Source organism: Poecile atricapillus, chromosome W (genome assembly GCF_030490865.1).
Source record: "Poecile atricapillus isolate bPoeAtr1 chromosome W, bPoeAtr1.hap1, whole genome shotgun sequence".
NCBI classification, from domain to species: Eukaryota; Metazoa; Chordata; class Aves; order Passeriformes; family Paridae; genus Poecile; species Poecile atricapillus.
The window spans coordinates 17,761,644-17,781,490 of NC_081288.1; the positions used below are offsets into that span (position 1 = coordinate 17,761,644).

Sequence of the window (19,847 nt, forward strand, 5' to 3'; positions counted from 1 at the left end):
TCATCACAAAAAGAAAGCTGCTTTCAAAATAGGATCAAGACACCAAAGGGCTAATAAAAATTTATCATACCTAGATTGAAAATATTCTGAGCCCAGAAGCTAGGATCACAGTGGAACTGGATGGTATTGTTAGTCACTGGGGAAGGATCACACCTTGCTCGGAGGAGATACCGTAGTCGATATGTAATCTAGAACAAGAACAAAAATAAGGGTTTTTTTTCCTCTGGGGCCAGAGCCATGTATCTGAACAGCATGAAAAACCCAAAACTACACACCCCCACACACAACAAAAAAAGCAACCAATCAAAATATCCTACCAACAAACCCCCCCCCTGAACAAGGCCCTAGAGAATTGAGGTTAAAGATAGAGAAACTTGTCCAAGCTACAAATAAAGAGGTATTTTTAACATCTTTCCCTTGTTCCTAAAGTAGTTTTTAAAAGAAGTTAACTACAGCCTAAACAAAAATAACAATTCTTCCCTGTAGAAATACACATCCTTCTAAAAACTTGGCCGTTATATTCAATGACTTTAACTACTTGCAAGTGAAGCTCCGATTTACATAACCATTGATGTTTTTTCCCCCCACAAATCTATTTTAGCCCATTCATTTTTCTTCCAAAGTATGCCATTCGTTTGGCAACAAGAATGATCACAGGGAATTTTCTTTTGTACTAAATTTAAGTTTTCTTCAGACAGCCAAAGAACAGATTTTTATAAACTGTCTTTGAAAACTCAGATTCAGAGATATTTTCAAATTTTTCCAATGACTTGGTTCCAAAGAACTGGATTGTGATTACACAAGAGAATATTCTACCAAATGCTCACAATTTATCTACTTCCTAGAAAGAAAATGTTGTCTTGAAGTTGTTTCACTAGAAATGTCAGGAACTGATATACCAAAATATAACAGGCACTAATTTTAGAATCACACACAGCAGAGATCCTGAAAAAAAGAACTTAAGGAGTTCAGTTCTTGTTTTTCTTAAGTGCTAGATTATTTCCTGGAAAAGAGAGATACTTGGTGAAATCATCTTAACTGTTTAAAATTATACAAGTTTGAGGGGGTTTTTGCTTGGTTTTTTTTCCTTTTACAGAGAAATTTTATAAGAGCATCCAGTGTACAAGTTTTTTCTTTCAATTTTCGGCGTGTCAGTTTAAGACCATACCCAAAAAACATTTTACACGACTCAAGATTTTCAAATGACCATGGAAAATTTTTAAGTACATTATTACTATTTTGGATAGAGATCTCCTTAGGATTTTCTTGTACATTATCAGAATCAAATAGATGACACTACAGAAATCCTAGACTTTTGTCCTGTTCCTAGTACTGGTCACACACAGTTCCTGCCAGTTTGCTCCACTATTTTCCTACTATTGTGCACATACATGTATTGTAGATAAACTCCTGACTAATAGATAACCTCCTGTTAGCAGTAATGAAAAGTACAACCTGAGAGTACAACTCCCAAGCTCTAATGCTGCCTTTAAGTCTGATGGGCATTCCTTCCTCTCTCCTGGATTTGCTGGAGCAGAAGTTTCACATGCTCCTCTAAGCAAAACTGCTTGGAAGTAAGTTTTTCCAAATGCCCACTGATAAGTTATCTACTCAACTCCCAAGCAGCACCAACTTTCTAAAGCTCAATCTGTTCTTTTGAAAACTTCTTTTCATTTGCTGAGGCTTTTTGGGCTAGATGGTCCTTTCTTTCAGCTGCCTAATGTTTATATGATTAAGATGCCTGAAACTTGTTTTCTTACTCATGTAGCAGAGCCTTGGTGGCAACACTAAGCAATTACAAACAACATGACTCAGTCTGATGTCCTTTTTCTCTATTCAATTAAAAAAAATATGACTGGCTGAGGCAGTATAAGGCAGACCAAATTAACTTAACTACTTGAAATTGATAAAAACAAGTAATATTCTGCTATAGCTTGCAGTATCAACAATGGCTGTTAAAAAAAAAAGAAAAAAGAAAAAGCCACCACCAAACACCAATAGCAAACCCAAACCAAAAAACCCCACAGAATACTCTGCTAGGTTCTCAACTAAACAATGAGAAAATAAAGAAAAAAGCTTTGTGAACCAGTTTCTAGAAACTGGAAAAAAAAAAAAAGTATCTAGCATCTTTCCTCAACATTGCCCCAGATTGCTGCTGTCAGGCAAGTACAGTCTGGCAACCTTTGGAAAAATAAAGGTAATCTTTTGATTTGTTTTTTTCCTTTAAAATTTTCTAGGATTGCTGTCCATCATGAACAGTCAGCTTAGTGCAACAGCATGCACTCAGATCTTCAGGGTCATTATAGCAATGAAATATTTAGCTTTGTAATCATTTGTAAGGATAAACAAAAGCCTTAGTTTAATTTTTATCGATTTTGAAAGACTTTTAGTGGGAAATGAACCTGACAAAGACATACAATAATATTTACATTAAAATGCTAGATACCAGACACTATGATATACAAAACACTGTTTTCCATGAACTCAGATGCTGTAGCAAGTATTGTAAAGAAGCACAATGATGATATAGGAAACAACATTTTTTTCTGTGTTTCATGGCTTCATGGTACATAACCCAGAGAAAAGGAGTTGTTCTTACTTCTGCAGATCTACAATAGTTCTGTAGTATTGTAAAAGGAGAGAACCATGGCAAAAGAGCTAAATTAATAGAAACATTTTGTATTTATGTTTAAGAAAAAACCATGAAAACTATATATAAATATTCTAATTAGTAGAAAATCATTACAAATTCTAATACCCTTGTACTCCTGACAAGCATGGGCATGCGTATCTGCAACTGTAGTCTCTAGATGAACAGAGAGAGCTGTCTTCCTAACCTTACCAAGCGTTTACTGTACAACAGTGCTGTGCTGCTCCCACTGGAAACTGCCCATTTGGAAAAATTCATGACATGTTCCAGCTGTTTAGAGAGACCTGCCACTTCCTGTTGTTGCTGCAGAAGTTTCATCCTATGCTCTTTGGCCAGAGTCTGCAAGTAGAAAAGCAGTTCCAGTCAAAAGGTTCAATTTAAAGGTTTAATTTAAAGTAAAAAAGGCTTTAGCTTTCATATTTGTAATTCACAATGATCAAGTGGTTTCACGTAGCTCCTCTAAAAAGGATCCCTGCTCCCTGATGTAGCTATCAAACAAAAGTCAGTACACATTTACTCAAGATATCAGGACTTCCTGTGCTAATGACAAATTTTTACATATATATATATATATATATATATATGTATGTGTGTACCTCTCTACATACACACACACTTTTTAAAACACAACTGGAGATATTTTTCCAGGTGCCCATTCTAGATAATTCTCTCCTGTGATTTGCTACTGGACTACTGAATTTATGAAAAATTCTAATGGAACACTTTTCATGCATGATGCATAGAATTATGAATTACAAAAGCATGGGGAAAGAAACTGGCCACCCCTCAAAAAACAAACTTTCCTTCATCAAAAACCCCACTTGCTCAAGTAGCCTGTATAGGGCATCTTTCCACTTTGGAATCATCATAGGACATGCACAGGGGACTAATGCTAGAAATTTACTTTAATGTGAATACATAGAAAAAATATGAAGACTGAAATTTACTTTCTTATGACAGAAATGAAATTACCTCCAACTGATGCAGCAGAGCTTTTCCCTTTTTATTTATTTCTACCATCAGTGTAAATATGGCAACTTTAATATCCTGTTCCACCTGCTTTTGATTCTGATTCACTTCAAGAATTCTGTAAGTAGACAGTATAGAAAATAATGTTCTTTAGCTCATAAATCCATCCTCTAAACAGTACTAAAAAAAAAAAATCTCTTGCTTAGAGTACAATACTTCTTGGTCATATGCACCAATTAATACACGTATCATCAGATACTTATAGTCAGGAAAATTACTGGGAAAAAAGAGCTGGTAAGAGTGACCTATGATTAAATTAATTAACTGGTGGCAAATTCTAATGCTGTAACTCTGACTTCCATCACTGATAAAAATTAAATGCTCTTTGTAATTGAAATTGTCCATTTTTAGAGCTCCGTCACTTTTCTGGAATGGTTCATGCCAATCAAAACTGCTTAAGTCTAATTTCCATCTAAAGTAGAATGGCACTGACTGAGCCATTTCAACAACTGTGCTCAAACTCATAACAGCAGAGCTAAATGTTATATTGGGGAAACCTCTACTGCAAAGATGAAGGAAGAGTTCAAGTCCCACTTGGCTTCCCTGACTGTGCTGAATCTCCCTGGGTACTGCTGCCCCTGAACTCTGCTGAAGGAGCAGCCACAAAGGCTCACTGCAGATTGTGTTTTACAGATTTATTTTTCTCCTAGGTTTGTGGTACCCAGTGAATACAGCCCCAAGCATAAATGTACTACATAAATCTTCAAATACATGTCACAAACATTATGAAAACATGAGTCATAACCTTTCACTTTCAAAGAGGGATCTACAGTAAGAAAATTAATCTGCTGATGGTGGGGAAGCATTTAAGACTGTCTTCTACAGTCTCTATTTGGTAAGTTGTTTTGTTGCACCCAAACAACTGCTGCCCATTAAGTCCACAGGCTGAGCAGAATTATTACCTAACACAACCAAGCATACTGAACAGGCAACAGTCCCTACAGTGAACTTTAGGATTCTTCTTTCTGGAAGATTCAAAGGAAAGAGGTACATAATACACTAATTTAAACATTTCAAGAAACTATAGTATATGTTAAGTTGCCTTCTGTCAGTTTTAACCTCATAATCTGATACAAACCTGTTTTGGATCTGTTTCCCTGTATATTTTATGTACTTAGTCTTCTCCATCAATTTGGTGATCAGTGTCTCAATAATAACTTTCTGGTTCTGAAAAGCTTCTTCTATAAACTGATACCTGTAATAAAAAGCAGTGAGAATTTACACATGTAAAAGGTGTGATAAACTTGCTAAAAAGCAGGGGGACTTACAAAATAATACTTCTTCAGTTGAAGAAAGAGGCTGCTCAAATCCAAAATGTAACTGTCATTGTGGAAGCATATGTCAGCAAATGCTTATATGTTTAATTTATAGTGTATTTAATTTTATAGTATATTTCCTGCCATATTGGAGGAAAAAATTATGATTTTTCACAAATACAAAAGGACATTGTGTGACCATAGCCTAATTTTAGCAAAAGAAAAGTTAATGCTTTGAGGTAGTCATCACTTTGAATGTGGAAATGCAGGTACACTATTACTTCATGCAACACAACGATGTAGAAATAGAAGAGACGACTGACTGCTGAGTTGGTAGAAGTTGGCAACATTTTAAATCAAGGAACTGAAATCTTTAACAATCTGAAGAAAAAAGAGGTGGCACATTATAAAAGGGATATAAATCCTAAGAAAAGGAGAATAAAAGAGGAAGACTGCAACTCTGCAAGAGCAATCTTTAGCCTGTTCCAAGGAGTAACAGTAGCCAACACTTCTCCACCTACTGACATTCACCTGGTCAGGCAAGTAAGCTCTCTGGGTGGTTGCACCAGGTATAGCAAGCATATTAATATTTAACCAAAGTGCATCTGTCCCAAAACACTACTATATGTGTTAACCAGCAAGATTTTTGCCTTGTACTCAGAAGTTGTATATATTTCTGCTTTTCAGCTTCAGCGACCATAAGAGATGACCAAAAGAACAGTAACACAAATATTTAAATATTATAGTGTTGTCTAAATATAGTAATAGCCAAACTGTAGGTTAACTCTTCCTTTGAAAGGGCTCTTCACAGAAAAAAAATCCCCATTTGCTCCATTCTGAAGCTGTTTGGTAATGCTGTTATATAATCTTGTTGAAGGACAAACAGAGAAATTACACATAAGTGTACAGTTGCATAACACAGCCCCTGTGTTTTTTAAGGACTCTCTGAAGAGCTCCATAGCAACAAATGCTAACCAAATAACTTGACTGTAAAAAAGGTCTTGTGCTTAAGTCACCAGATTAACAACTGGAAGAAACAGGTTTTATTCTATATGTAACACACACTCATCTGTCACATTCTTTGGGATACAAATTGCGGTTTTTTTGTGAGTTTTATGTCTGAGCAGAAAATTTTAGTTTGCACTTTTTCCACCTGACTGTGTTCCATACAGCTAGAACTACAATCACCTTCATGCTACCTTCCTGTGAGATGGATAAAACATACACTTTGCTTTGATACCTGTGCTCTTTGTGCTCTAGCAACTGACAGTCTCGGCAGGTCAACTTGTCACAGGTTTCACAATACAACTTCAGCTGCTCCTTTTTGTGGTAAGGGCAGAACACTGGCCGCTGACTGGTCACACCAACTGCCTCTGTTGAATAAAGGAAGATGTTAGTACAGTCTATTGGACTTGTTCAAGTTTGCATTCTCCTGTTTTTCCTTCTATGTACAAGTGTGTATCGGGTCACTCATTGAGACTGCAACAGCCATATCTCAAACTGCAATGTCTCACTGTTGTTGCTCAAGCATGGAGCTAGCACCTTGTCTTAATGGAAAGTGTCTAGAACCTATTTTAACATAATCTCTTATGGCCTCACAAAACTATTTACAAAAGGAGTAGCCAGTACTGTGGAGGCTGCAAAAGACATTTCATAATCAGCAAGCTCCTTTCTTAAATTGAGATGAGGAGGTGATTGACTTAATTCGTTCTCTGTCCTCTTTCTCAGCTGACCTGGTGGAAAGGGGTTTGAGGATATCAAGACATGGACATTCAAAGTGTAGAACATACAGAATGTAATAATGTAAATAAGGAGATATGAACTTCATTTCAGGACCCCATTCTTAATGGGTGAAAGGTCTTACTTCAGTTTCTAGTGAGCAGATATCAAAGGGTAAAGGAAACACCACCAGATCATAGAAATTAAATCTGTTTCTTTAAACAGTTTAACTGACAAAGCCTGATTTCCAAGAGGTTAGGCTGGACACTAAGTTCATAAGCATTATAGAGCCTGCAATGAAAACTGGCTTCTCACTGCAGCCCATCCTTCACTGCAGATCAATAAGGTCTCTTTTTCATACCCATTCATTTACTGTTTTCAAGAAATCGGGAAGAAGCTATTTTCAGATCTGTATCCTTCAGTCAAAATTCTTTCCAGCTCACCAACAAACTGCCTCCCAAAGAGGCCTAAGTGCACTGAGATCACTCCTCCCACCAAGTCATGTTCTGCCTAACAGTCCACCAGCCACTTCTACCCACTTCTGTCCTCTCTTGGAAGTACACCCAGGACTCACTTTTGATTAACCATATGTTAAAGTGGGATACAGCATACACTGCATATCCTCAAAGTATCGTGGTGGAAGATACACTTTGAGCAATAGATTACCTCATAATACTAAACAGGGTGGAATGAAAATAAATATCTATTCTAATACATATATTTAAAGTAACATGTAACAATTGCTAAAAATAAAATTAAAATTATATATTTACAAGAAAAACAATGCAAGTCCAATAGATGTATTAGAACCAGTAGAATGTCAGCATCGTATAATGTTTATTATTCTCCTATAATGACACTAAAAGACAAGACACAGTGGGAAAAAAACTGAAACAAAAGAAGTTCTCAATGAATAGAAATACAACCTTTTCTACCACAGAGTAGCCAAGATTTCTCAGAGTACTGTATACAGATAAAGCCTCAGCAATTATAACTCAGAACTGAATGCCTGAAGCAGGAGACTGGACTAGATCAAGTCACTTCTAGCCTGAATTATCCTAGATCCTCCTGAGGAAAAATGCCCCAATTCATAATATACTTCCCTTACATTTCTGAGACAAAACATTTCAAGCTCAAAAGACACATAGCTAAAACATGAATTTTGGCTGTCTTTTTATCAGAATGCTGAAAAGATATAACCCATTAGTGCCCCTTTTCCTGCTGTATACAACAATAAAGCTCATATTAACGATTTGTTAGACCCCTAGTAAAACGAGAGAAGCCAAATGCCCGAAGAAATATTTTCTGCAGCTGATCTCTAAAGTCTAGACAATAGTTTGCCATCAATCCATATAAAAGATAAAATCTATGTGTATTTATTGGTAAAACATGTTACATAAAAAAAAAACACAACAAGAAAAGCAATCTGTACCACTATTCAACTTATCTGAGACAAAAAACTGACAGAAACCAGCTTTCAATTTATCACTTTTTTTAAAAAATGTGTGTTGGTACAATACAATTTTCCATTGCAGACACAAATTCTTTGTGAAATTATAAATACGTCACCTGGAGATACTTCCTCTTTCTGCCTCACAGTATGATCCTTTGTGAATTTAACCCTCTGGTGAGCTCTGATACAGGTCTTGCACAACCACTCTACACACTCCACACAAAACCCATGAGCTTCTGCATTGTCTTCACAGCTTGTGCAGACCTGGCAAGAGGAAGAAAAGGTAGCTGTTAAAATAAGTTTGGAATATACACACAGGTTATTTTTCATACATCATCAGTGCACTTTCATAGTTTTCTGAAAACCATGAAATCAGAACAGAAAACTGCCTGAGGTACAGGAACATTATAAATAACAGCACAGAAGTAACTGAATGTGACTTTTCAAAGAAACAGGTCATTTTGTCAGTGTTACCCTAAAATCTTTGCTGGACATGATGAAAGACAGACCACTACTTTCTGCCATTTCCTGCACACTTAGAAGCAATACAATGTTTACTATATACAAGATGCTGTTGTGAAATATTAACTAATGACAGAACGCAACCAGCACTACTCTGATTTTAGAAGCCTCCCTCAGTTCAAACAGCAACTTTAATTTTAACTTCCAGTCACCTGCTTCGTTTCAGGAAGCACACACCATACTGAGCAGTAAAGTTGCTCTCAAGAATCTTAGCATCATCTGTTAAAGACAGTATGCCAGTTATGTTTGTTAAAGAAGATACCCCAGAACAGATTTGCAACCAATGCATAAGAATTTTCCAACTGTGGCCTGTTAATCCCTGGGGCTCTTTGGGCTATACCAAACAGACCTGGGGGGGGAAAAAAAAAAAAGTAAGGAAAACAAACACGTCATCTGACCAAAACCTCTCTGCACTGACTAAACACATATACAATAAAAAATTGCTACAGTACCACAATCTGAACAACAGGCTGAAAACTCTGAATGATGGACAACACCATTTCACACATTCGTACTATCATTTCATTTTTACTCCCTTACATCTTTACAATGCCTTCAATGTCCTGCCTTCAGTAGGGTTTTGGTAGTAAAAAATAGTGAACTTGCTTATGTAGATCCTTGTTTAGTTAACTACCACTCATTGCTGGCAATGTTTAGCACTGCTGCAAACCAAAGCCTCAAGGTGTCTGAAGATTGCTACATCCTACAGACAACAGTGACAGATTTCTGCTTGCAGGAGCAACAAGGAGGAAATGTTAGGTTTTAGTTTTGTTTTCAGTTTGATTAAAGAAACCCAACCAAATGACTTCTGCACCCACACAAGGTAAATATAGATAAAGTTAAAGAGGAAGGAAATATTTCTATCTCATGCAGATAAAAATATATATATACAGAACTATGTTCCAGTTTCCCCTTCAGGAAAGAGAGGAAAATTAGCACAAAACTTGCCTTAGGCCAGATAGCAAGTTACTGACAGAACTGGAACTGGAGTTCCAGGCTTATTCTTCTGCACCATGTTATCTCTCAAAGTGAGTATCTTCTGAGAAATGAAGTTACAACACAAGGGCTGTTGACCCCTCAAACTTGGGAGTTTGAAGCAGTTTCTTTTCATTAAAGATGACCTGCAAAGGAGAAAAAATTGGGCTTGTGCCCCTTTTTCTGCTTCTTTACAAAAATGAGGCCTGGATTTTCTTTTTCTTCCCCTCCTTCTCTTAACAATAAAAATTTTTATTCCTATCCAAACCAGTAGACTAGGGAGAAATACCAGAACATCATTAAAAATCTAGAAATTGGAAGGAAATACAGCAATTAAACGAAGTAAACTGTAATCAGGAAACTGACTTTTCTTCCTTTCTGTCCTGATTTCAGCTGGGATAGAGTGGGGGGTTTTCCTTAGTAGCTGGCACAGTGCTGTGGTTTTGGATTTAGAATGAAAATAATGATAGCAACAACCAGAACATCAGTGTGTTAATGAGTGCTTATACACTCAAGGACTTTTCAGCTTCCCATGCTCTCTGCCAGTTCACACATGCACAAGGAGGGAGTGTGGCCAGCTGAGCTGAACTTCCCACAGGGGTATTCCATACCACAGAATATCATGTTCAGCATATAAACCATAGGGAGTTGGGTGGGAGGCACCAATCTCTGTTCAGGGACAGGCTGGGCATCGGTCAGTGGGTGGTGAGCAAATTTATTTGGCATCACCTGTTTGTCTTGGGCTTTATTCGTCCCTCCCTCTCTCACTCTCATTACTACTACTATTATAATTATTTAATATGACTTTATTTCATTTATTAAACTGTTCTTAGCTCAACCCACAGTTTTACCTTTTTTTCCCCCTGATTCTCCTACCCATTCCACTGGAGGTGGGATGGGAAGGGAGAGAGGAAGTAAACTGAAAGGGGGAAGTAAAAAAAGCTGCATGGTGCTTGGTTACCAGCTGGGGTTAAAGCTAACACTTGTTATTAACCCTTAAATTCAATGACATTTTGAGAAACAAACAAACAAAAAATTTTAAAAGTATTCTTAATTCTTGGGGAAAACCCAAGAACCAAAAACCCAAGAACCACTCTCTCCTTTCTCTTTAGCCAGTTGTCTCCTTTTTGTGACAGTGCAACCCTCTGCATGACTGCGATGCAAACCAACACTGATTTCAGCACTGTAGCCCAAGGCTCAGTTACATCAGCAATGCTGACTGGACAGTGAATTTAACAGCGAGGCCAGGACAAGAAAGTTTGCACATCAGTCTTGTTGCCAGAGAGATGTGATTGTGCTGTGCCCCCAAACACCCAGAACATGTTTTTAAAAGTCAGAGTGGAGAGTAACATATTGGATGTTTGGTTTTCTAGTGTAAAAAAAAAAAACAGCAGTAAAAACAAAATAAGCAGAGAAAAAGAACAAAAGAGTCTTTCAGGCATTCTCTAAGTCAAAGAAGCAAAACAAAGACCCCAAAAAAATTAAAAAAAAAAATAAAAAAAAAATAAAGGGGCAGGAACCAAATTAAAATCAAAACCAACCAACCAAACTCCCCACAACAGCCTTTCCAGATTATCTTTAGCAAAATCCAGCAGATGAACATGCCAGGGCATTTAGGTAAATTCAAAGAATTTTTGAATTATTAATTCTTCCTAGATTCCACAACGTTAATCTGTTTTCTTTTTTCAATATGCTTTAGTTGGGGTTTTTTTTAACTGCTTTGACCTGTACACGGAATGAGATGAAAATTGTGATTCAACAACCAATAATCAGGAGCGGCCAAATGAATCAAAACTCCTCCTTTGTAGTTTCAAAAATTTATATCCCACCTTTACACTCTTCAAATCCACCAAGTGGACATGAGATAGATTTCTAAAGCTTTTCATAGACATCATAACTCAAGCTGTCAAAACAGCAATGACTTCTAGGTAGCATCAGATTTGCTCCTATCCACTTCTGATTTGAAATAAGCATTTTCAGATATAGGCTGGATTTTACTAGAATTCCTAGTTATCAGAGTAAGCCATACAGCTAAAGTACATGGAAGCATAATTACTGCAAATATTTGTTATGCACTTACAAAACCTAAAACTCATTTTGTTCTTATTTTTGTGACTCACACAAGCAGTGTTTCAGTGATTTCAAAGAAAACTCTCCCTAGTTAACCTGCAAGCCTTTATTCTGGTCAGACAGACATTTCTTTTTAATTGAGTTTTCCTTGTAATTACATTTAATTCAGTTACAAGTTCTAGTATTTATAACCCTGGGATGTGTTCATTCAGCCTTCAGTCAAATTTAATGAAAACAGAAATTACTCAGCATGTTGCAGGTAAGTACTATTTGAAGTAAATACACAAGCTTTTATGGCAGAAAAAACACATTTACTTGCAAGAGTTGAGGTAACAGACCTGTCATCTCAGATACTGTAGTAAGTAACCACTCTTCCAATTAAATACACTTGGAGTATTAAAGAGATTAAATAATCAAGCAAAGGTTTCAAAGGAAGAGAGCAAAGTAGTCCAGATGAATATTCAGTGAACTGCAAACTTCACCAATGTAAATTAGATGCAATGGATTAGATGCAATTTCCCCCACTGGATCCAAACCTCACTGATGCTAATCATTATGTAATGATCTCTCACTATATGTAATTCTAAATATGAACCATGTACTGACAGCTCAAAATGCAGGAAATCTGATCAACATATCCTTCTTACTCCACCATCCCATCAATATCCACATCTCTTCAAAGCACACCAGAGCACATTGTGACTCTTCCTGAGTCCATTACCGCTGGCTTTCAAAGATGTTTGGGTCACAGGTACAGCTTTAATAAGCTGTTTAAGAATTAAAGTTCTTTGGAAAAACACACAGTGGTTCCTCTGGCACCATAAAAACTTAAAGAAACTTATTGTTCTCAATTTTCCTCATTAATCACCTCATTATGGCAGTCAGACCTGCTTACCTAATATCTGGATCTAGTATCATATTTAAGCTGATACCTTGTGTTTTGTTACTGCGATGCCTTCATAAAGTTGACCTAGAACAGAGGCTAGACAGGGTTAAGAATTAAGTACGTATTTATTAAAAGGCATTAAAGGACACATCTTGGGCAGTACAAGAGCCTGGCCAAGGCTACACCCAAGATGGACCCAAAATGGTCACAAAATGGACAACTGGTCATGAGGTCTCACACTTTTACACATTTTGGTCCATTTACATATTGGGGTTAACTGCCCAATTACAGCTCCAGGCTATGAAGTCCCATCTTCCTTTTTTGCTCTCTTCAGTCCAACTGTTGTTTATGCTTTTGGGCCTGAAACTTGTAACAATTGTCCTTGGTACCAACCTAGAAAAGGATTGTTTTGTCTACCTACCCTGTGAAGAGAACTTACTGACACTTAATATGAAGCTCAAAACTACACACCTAGGCAGCACAGAATCTGAAAATTATGAAAGCTAAAACTTAAGGCATCATTTCCCCCCTACATCACTACATTCCCAACATCTCACATAAAACCCAGATGTTCTTCGTTCCTAATGCAGTATTTTAAACTCTCAGGTCAGTAACTGGTAAAGATACAAAAAGTTATTCTTATCATCAAAAATATTTTTACACACATTCTGTTTTGGACACAGAAGATATGAGAATTAGAACCTAGACTAAAATGCACTAGAGGCTCAGTATGCTGCACCAATACCCATGTTATCACCAAGGTCTTCTCTCTTGCATCAATCTCACATTCCTCATTTTTATTTTCATGGCTTTGCATATGCCATTTTCTTCTGTTAAAGTCCCTAAATTCCCCTCATTTATCTACCCTTTAGTCTTATTCAAATCAAAAAAATTTGCTTCAGCTACATCTCTTAGGTCTGAAGCCCCTTTCTGCTCACTCTTATAAATGAAATACAATTAATTTTTATTTTCAAACTTCTCTTTAGAAGCCAATAACTTTGCCAAGTCAATAAATTGCAATGTCAAAAAAAAACATTATAAAGCATCTGCTCTTTCAAAGTATTTATGTTCTAGCTGCCCACAACTACAATAACTACCTTTAGGAAGATCTCAACTGTCTTACAAATGAAAAGCTAGACCTGCCAATACATCAAGCAAGATATCCAGTTTATTAGTTTGTTCGATAAAAGGGTGAGCAATGACAGCACTGGGTGCACGGGGGTCTCCACCCCAAGCAACACACAAATTCAGGTCTCGAAAGGTAGTCTCTTATGCCATTCCAGACACTTCACTTCCTCAAATTTTCAGTTATTTTCTACTTGCTTTTCTTTATAATCAGCAGTTGTGGTGTTTGAAGATCTGTTGGGGAGGTGGTCCGAGATGGTCTTCTGATGTCTCTCCAGCCTCCCATTCTTCTTCTAAAATATTTTTTTTCCACTAGCATTATTTTTGGTTATACAGTTTGTTTAAGCAAGCATATATATTCTGTTAGTCAGCATACATTTTGCAAGCCTTCTTTTAGTCATTTCACAACCTAAAGCTAGCATGTCTAAAAGAATGTCTTCATAGGACTTCTTCCTCAGTTATTACAAAACTCAAAGTCAGCATGTTTACCTTTGTAGAGTCTCTCAGCTCATGTTAGTCCTACTTCTCCTTTTTGAAGATTCTTCCATACTCAAAAAAACAATTTATAGCTTGTACAAAGGATAGTTTGAAATTTATATTACAATGTAGTTTAAAGCTTATATGAATTACTTGCAAGTAATTACAAATTTGTTGTTAAAACAAACTGTTAGCTAAAAGCTTATTCTTATATAATTGTTATATAGTTACCTTGTTAAACCCTACTTCCATGCCTTACTTTAGCTGATTCTTAAAACTTCTATATAATAATGCCATGGTCTCTGTCCACATTGCCTGCAGACACACATACATAGGTAGGCGCTATTCAATTGACACGAATCACAACCTGAATCCTCACAACTGCATTTCCTGTGAGTTTCGTTTATTTTGCAAGGTTTCCTATGCTACTAGCCAGCACAAAACCTTTAATGCTAGCCAGGGAAGCTCTTGTGGAACATCTACTAGGGAGTTCTATACTTTCTTCATGCTCACTTCTTGTGCTCCTGAAGTTTTCAGTAGTAATTGCTAGAAAGCACAGCTATGCCAGTAGTGTACTGAACTGCTCAAATCAGGCTCAGATAAGATAAACATGATTACAGATAGATGGATAGCATTTTCATGGGTTCCAGTTATTTTTCTTTTCCCAAAATGCCAGGCTCCATGATAAGCCATTCACTTCTGCAGTTTTAATTCAGTATGCTAATAATTGCTTTAGCATTAGTGCCATTTTGAATCTGGAACATTTCATTTGCAAGAGGTCTTTTGCAGTCTCTCTTGGACTGAAATAAAGTAGTCCTTCCTGACAACACACATATAAGGCTAATCATAGATACAGACCAATGGTTCTAAGCCACAACAATATTTGCACAAAACCCATGCCTTGCTTCCAATTCTAGTTTCTTACCCACTGAAATAAAGCTGCAAAACTACTGAAGACAAATTAACTATCTCAGTAGAAAAATCCTATTAAATAGCCACAGTTTTGGATAGAATTTGGATGATCTCTGATGCAATATTTCCTGCAAGTGTCAGTATCTTTTCTACTTTAATTTCTCTGATGTGTTGCCTATGCTATTGGCAAATTTTCTTTCCTTTCTCTTTGCTCCTTCAAAGGCAAAACAAGACAGCCTGATTAGAAGGCTGTATCATCCTTAAACCTCGTAATATTCCCCCCTGGACAGTACACTAATCAGTTTAACTATTATTGATTTAACTTTGCTGTTCCACAACAGAGAAGTTTACAGAACAGTGTAGAGCTTTTTTTCTTAGGTACAAAGGAATGTACAAAAAGCTTCATTATTATACCAAAATTAATCTATTTGAACAAAGAGAACTGCACATCATTCATTTCCAAGAGGTAAGGTACACACTCACTTAGCAGGCATCTCACAAAACATCTAGCTCCATTTTCTTAGAAAAAGGTCAGCAGAAAAGCACATGAATGTCCTATTCAGCTGGTTCAGCAAAGTCTGCTGGTCTTCCTTCAACTGCTAAAGAAAGTGTGCTGAGCTCATACAAGGACCTTAGCTGAACAACAGACCTGCTTTTGAAGTGCAAACCTGCTGGCTTGTGTCAGGGAGAGGGAGAAACAAATATGGAATGGAAGAGTAAGACCACAGTCTAGAAGGAATCTTAAGAAAACACAAATGTTTTCAAGAACCTCCCTGCTAACACCACTCAGTGAATGGAATTATCCACTTAACTTCCACAGGGAGAAAAAAAATATTGTAAGGGGGAAGAGAGGTTGATCAGAGACTTTAAAAAAAAATGGTTACCACTCCCAAGGGAAAAAAAAATTCCGTTCTATCACCACTCCCCAAAGAGTATCTTCAAGGACTTGTTATGTAACTAAGCAGAGGCTATGGGACAGCCCCACCCTCTCAAAAAAACCCTCCACATTTAGGACTGCTTCTGCATAACATTATTTGTTATCTTGCTTCTCTTAGTAATTTTAAAGTCACTATAAAAGTTATGATCCAATTTTCAACATGAACTACTCATCTTGTCAGTCTTACTGATACAGTATTGAGAGACTATGTAAATCTCACAACCATCTGCAAAACTCAGATACTATCCTGCAATTCCCAGGGGACAAACAAAACAACAATCCAACATTTCCCCTTGCCAAATCCAAAAAAAGCCAAGTTCAAACAGTCCTAAATTGCAAGAACACAGCTTGTACTTTCAGCAACTCACAAATCAATTTCAGTTTCTGGTAAGGTCTACCATTTCTCAGAAATCAAGTTTCAAAACTTCTTAAACTCTGAACAGTTTAATGGTTTGCAAGACACAAGTTCTCGTTCTCAGAGATGATGACACCACTTATGCCTTCAATAGTCAGCAAGTTGGCATCATGAACCTGACTGGGTCCTGTCATCTGTTCTGAAATGTGGCCGTTCACACATGCAAGGACAAATTCCAGCTAAGCCTTGAAACAAGCAGAATGCACAATGAAGGACCTTTAAGACACTGCTCCTGAAGCAAAGAGCTCGAGAGCCAATGATACAGTCCCCCCTAAAATGGGAAAGTGAAAAAGAGGAATTTTCAAAATAAAAGGAGACCACCATCCAAATACTAGGGCATGAGTTGGAATAAAAGCCACATTGATACACAGCAACCTTACTGTTCTCTTCTATTCTACTATTCTTATCAAGAACGCAGCAACATACAAAGAGGATTAATTATTTACAATATGTCCCTGGAGTTTAATGAAAAGTTCATGAGTAAAAAGATGCATGAGATACTCCCTTACTAGTTAAAAATGAAGACATGCAATATTTTGCTAACAGAGATTGTTCAATTGTGATCCTACACAGATGTGACTATTAATTTGGTATTGCTTCCACACTAGCCAGTACTTGCCTCCTGAAAAAAACATCATGAGGGAAAAAAAACCCCCAACATTACTATTCTTCCAGATAAGCAACTTTTATGAGATGGCTGTTACTTGACTGCAAAAGGAAGAAGAGGCAGACTACATAAGTAAAACAAACAAGAAATCCCTACAATATACCATCCTTCCCAATTAGCATTTTGAGCCTCCTCCTTGGCAACGGGACTCCAGCTATTTAATGCCATGTTTTGTCAGTAATGTGATAAAGTCCACTGAGATCTCCTGGTGTAGTGTTACTCAAGTCTCTGCTTCCAAGAATGCTTTAAGTACCTTACCCAAAGTATAAAAATTCCCATTCTAATGCCTATTCGTTACTTTTATCTTTTGCTATTAAGATGCAAGTTTATATCAACAATTAAAAATAGTTTAGGGTAAGATAACCACCTTTTCACATGCATTTTCATACATTTTAACTGATTTTCTAGAGTCACTACCCCATATGATGTCTAAATACTTGAAGTTCTGTCTGCATATGAAGAGCAAAAAGGCCACACAGCAAGAAACCAAGGATATGCACACACATCCAAAAGGTGTTAACTTGATTACATGTTAATGCACTTACCTGATTTGATTTCTCTACTGTGCTACTGGGAACCTCTGTGGTATCCTTCACAAAAAAGTTATCTATGATGTGTCTCTCTGCACATTCCTGACCACAAATTGGACAGCGGATAACACCGACTGGGGGGAAAAAAAAAAATCTGATTATGCTTGCACAAACTAAGATATATTAAACAACTTCAAAGACAACTTGCAAGGATAAATATTTTTGAAAGGATGTTGTAATACCTTCCTGTCAATAATGTGTGAGCAAGAAAAAGCAAATTCTTATTTATCACTGAAATAATGTTTACCTGTTCTTCCCTGATGACATATTCTATCACCCAAGGTTAAACACTTTCTTGTTTCAATGCCATAAGGAATTTGCCTTAATCTTGTAAAAAAATAATTCTTTTACTATAATGGGAATTCCCATTGACAATTTGTTGTTATAGACTGGATTAAAGTAAACACTTATTAGTGTGGAATAGTAATAAGTGACACTGAGTGGTATTACATATACACACACATACACGCCAGCAGTGTGACGTGACTGACCTTCATCCATGTCATATGAGAACACAAATGTAATACATTCAAAACTAATGAGGTGAGTTGTAGAGAGGAAAAATGGACCTGTATTAACATCCTGACTACCTTCACATTAAGCAAGGGAAAGCAAAAAAAAATTAGGAATAAATAAGCAAGGCTCTCTCCCTCCTCTCCTCTGCAAGACACAATGTGGTACAATTCTAAGACAGAAACATACTTTGGCTTCAGGTTGAAGAAAGCTGAGAACCGGTAACACAAAAGGATAAACAATTAGTCTTCTGAGCAGAATGTAAAGGACAAAGTAAAGTTCAAAACTTGGGGATGAGCTGTGAGTAGACTAGGTTGAAATGGAAAAGATCTATATAAGCATTTTTGAGCAGACACCTTTTCTAGCTGCAGAAAATAAGTGTCTTATTAGCACTGAAGCTTGTTTTTAACATTCAAGAAAAACCTCTAAAATGCTAGGCACTGACATCTTGCTTAAAGAAAATTACCATAGTTATTACAACCAAAAAAGAAAGCAATTGAAACTAAGTTAGGCTGAAATAATCATTTAGGACATGGAAGTCAAATGCAAAAAGCCTACAGTCATGCAAGTCTACACTGACATAGATTCTAGACCTTCAGCTCCCATTTGAGATGAGAAATAGATTTAGGGCCTTAAAAAAGATCTGTTTAATCCAGTGAATTCAACACCAGTATATAACTCACCATTTGCATATTTAACTAAACCAGCATGGGCTTAAATCGGTTCCTGTTTCATTTTTACAATAAAATGTAGAAGTACAGAAACTATTAAATATTTCACTTTCTGCAGAAAGACTTAATTCCTTACCCTAAGTGCTTCATACAAGATTTAGGTAACTTTTTCGTAAGATTCTTCCAACAGATGCTCAAGATTTAACTGACAACTCAGTATAACGCAGTGCTCTAATAAAAGTCTACCCATTTTACTACAGCAAGTCTTCAATCTGGGAAATCAGCAAGAAGTTTTTAATTTGTTATCCAGGCATTTCACTTTCATCTGAACAGCTATGATGTTAAGCCTGATTTTACTCTAAATGCCATTTCACCAGTCTGCATTTCAATACACATATGTGCAGCTTCCTTTGATACACAAATTCCATTTTTTGGTGGCAATTTTTGTAACTTTTTTTATACCATCATCTGCAAGGATAATTGAGAAATTAAGTTCTGGTAAGGCAAGTAGCTAGCAAAACTGCAAGTACTGAATTTCTCCTGAAATTAAGCAAAGCAATTTACTACAGTCAAGAGTGAGTACACCTTTTAATACTCAAGCTACACACTTTCCAAAAAATACTATTTTTTACATTTTTCAACAGCACCAATTACAAACTACCCTCTCCCTGTTCCCTCACTGCTCATTCTTGACCCTGACAAAGCATAGTGCTCTGGGCTGATACTGAATTAAGAAAATTAGGAAATTAAGATTTTAACTAGAATAGGATCATCTTATGAGAAAATTTAAGGTACAGAAAATATAAAATAATTTATGGTAGGAGCAATGTGGGCGATTAACAATTTCTAGGTGTGGTTAAAAGTTAAAAACAAGTCTATACACCTCATGCTTGTAGAAGGAATGTAAAGTACTCAATGACTGCCAAGGTGAAATGAATAGTCCAAGGATATATATAATATATCATTCCACTTGTCTTAAT

At 36.6% G+C, this 19,847-nt stretch overlaps 1 protein-coding gene across 1 annotated transcript in view; it reads right to left on the reverse strand.

Moving 5' to 3' along the window:
- The window catches only part of LOC131591885 (transcription intermediary factor 1-alpha-like), a 56,114-nt gene that overhangs the window by 16,758 nt on the left and 19,509 nt on the right, over window positions 1-19,847 (reverse strand). The window contains exons 2-8 of the mRNA XM_058862994.1: window positions 17,639-17,757; window positions 8,224-8,371; window positions 6,176-6,308; window positions 4,758-4,874; window positions 3,623-3,737; window positions 2,843-2,989; window positions 71-188 (exon numbers count right to left, since the gene is read on the reverse strand). Of these exons, the coding sequence (XP_058718977.1) occupies window positions 71-188; window positions 2,843-2,989; window positions 3,623-3,737; window positions 4,758-4,874; window positions 6,176-6,308; window positions 8,224-8,371; window positions 17,639-17,757 (897 nt within the window). The remainder of the gene's footprint in view (window positions 1-70; window positions 189-2,842; window positions 2,990-3,622; window positions 3,738-4,757; window positions 4,875-6,175; window positions 6,309-8,223; window positions 8,372-17,638; window positions 17,758-19,847) is intronic.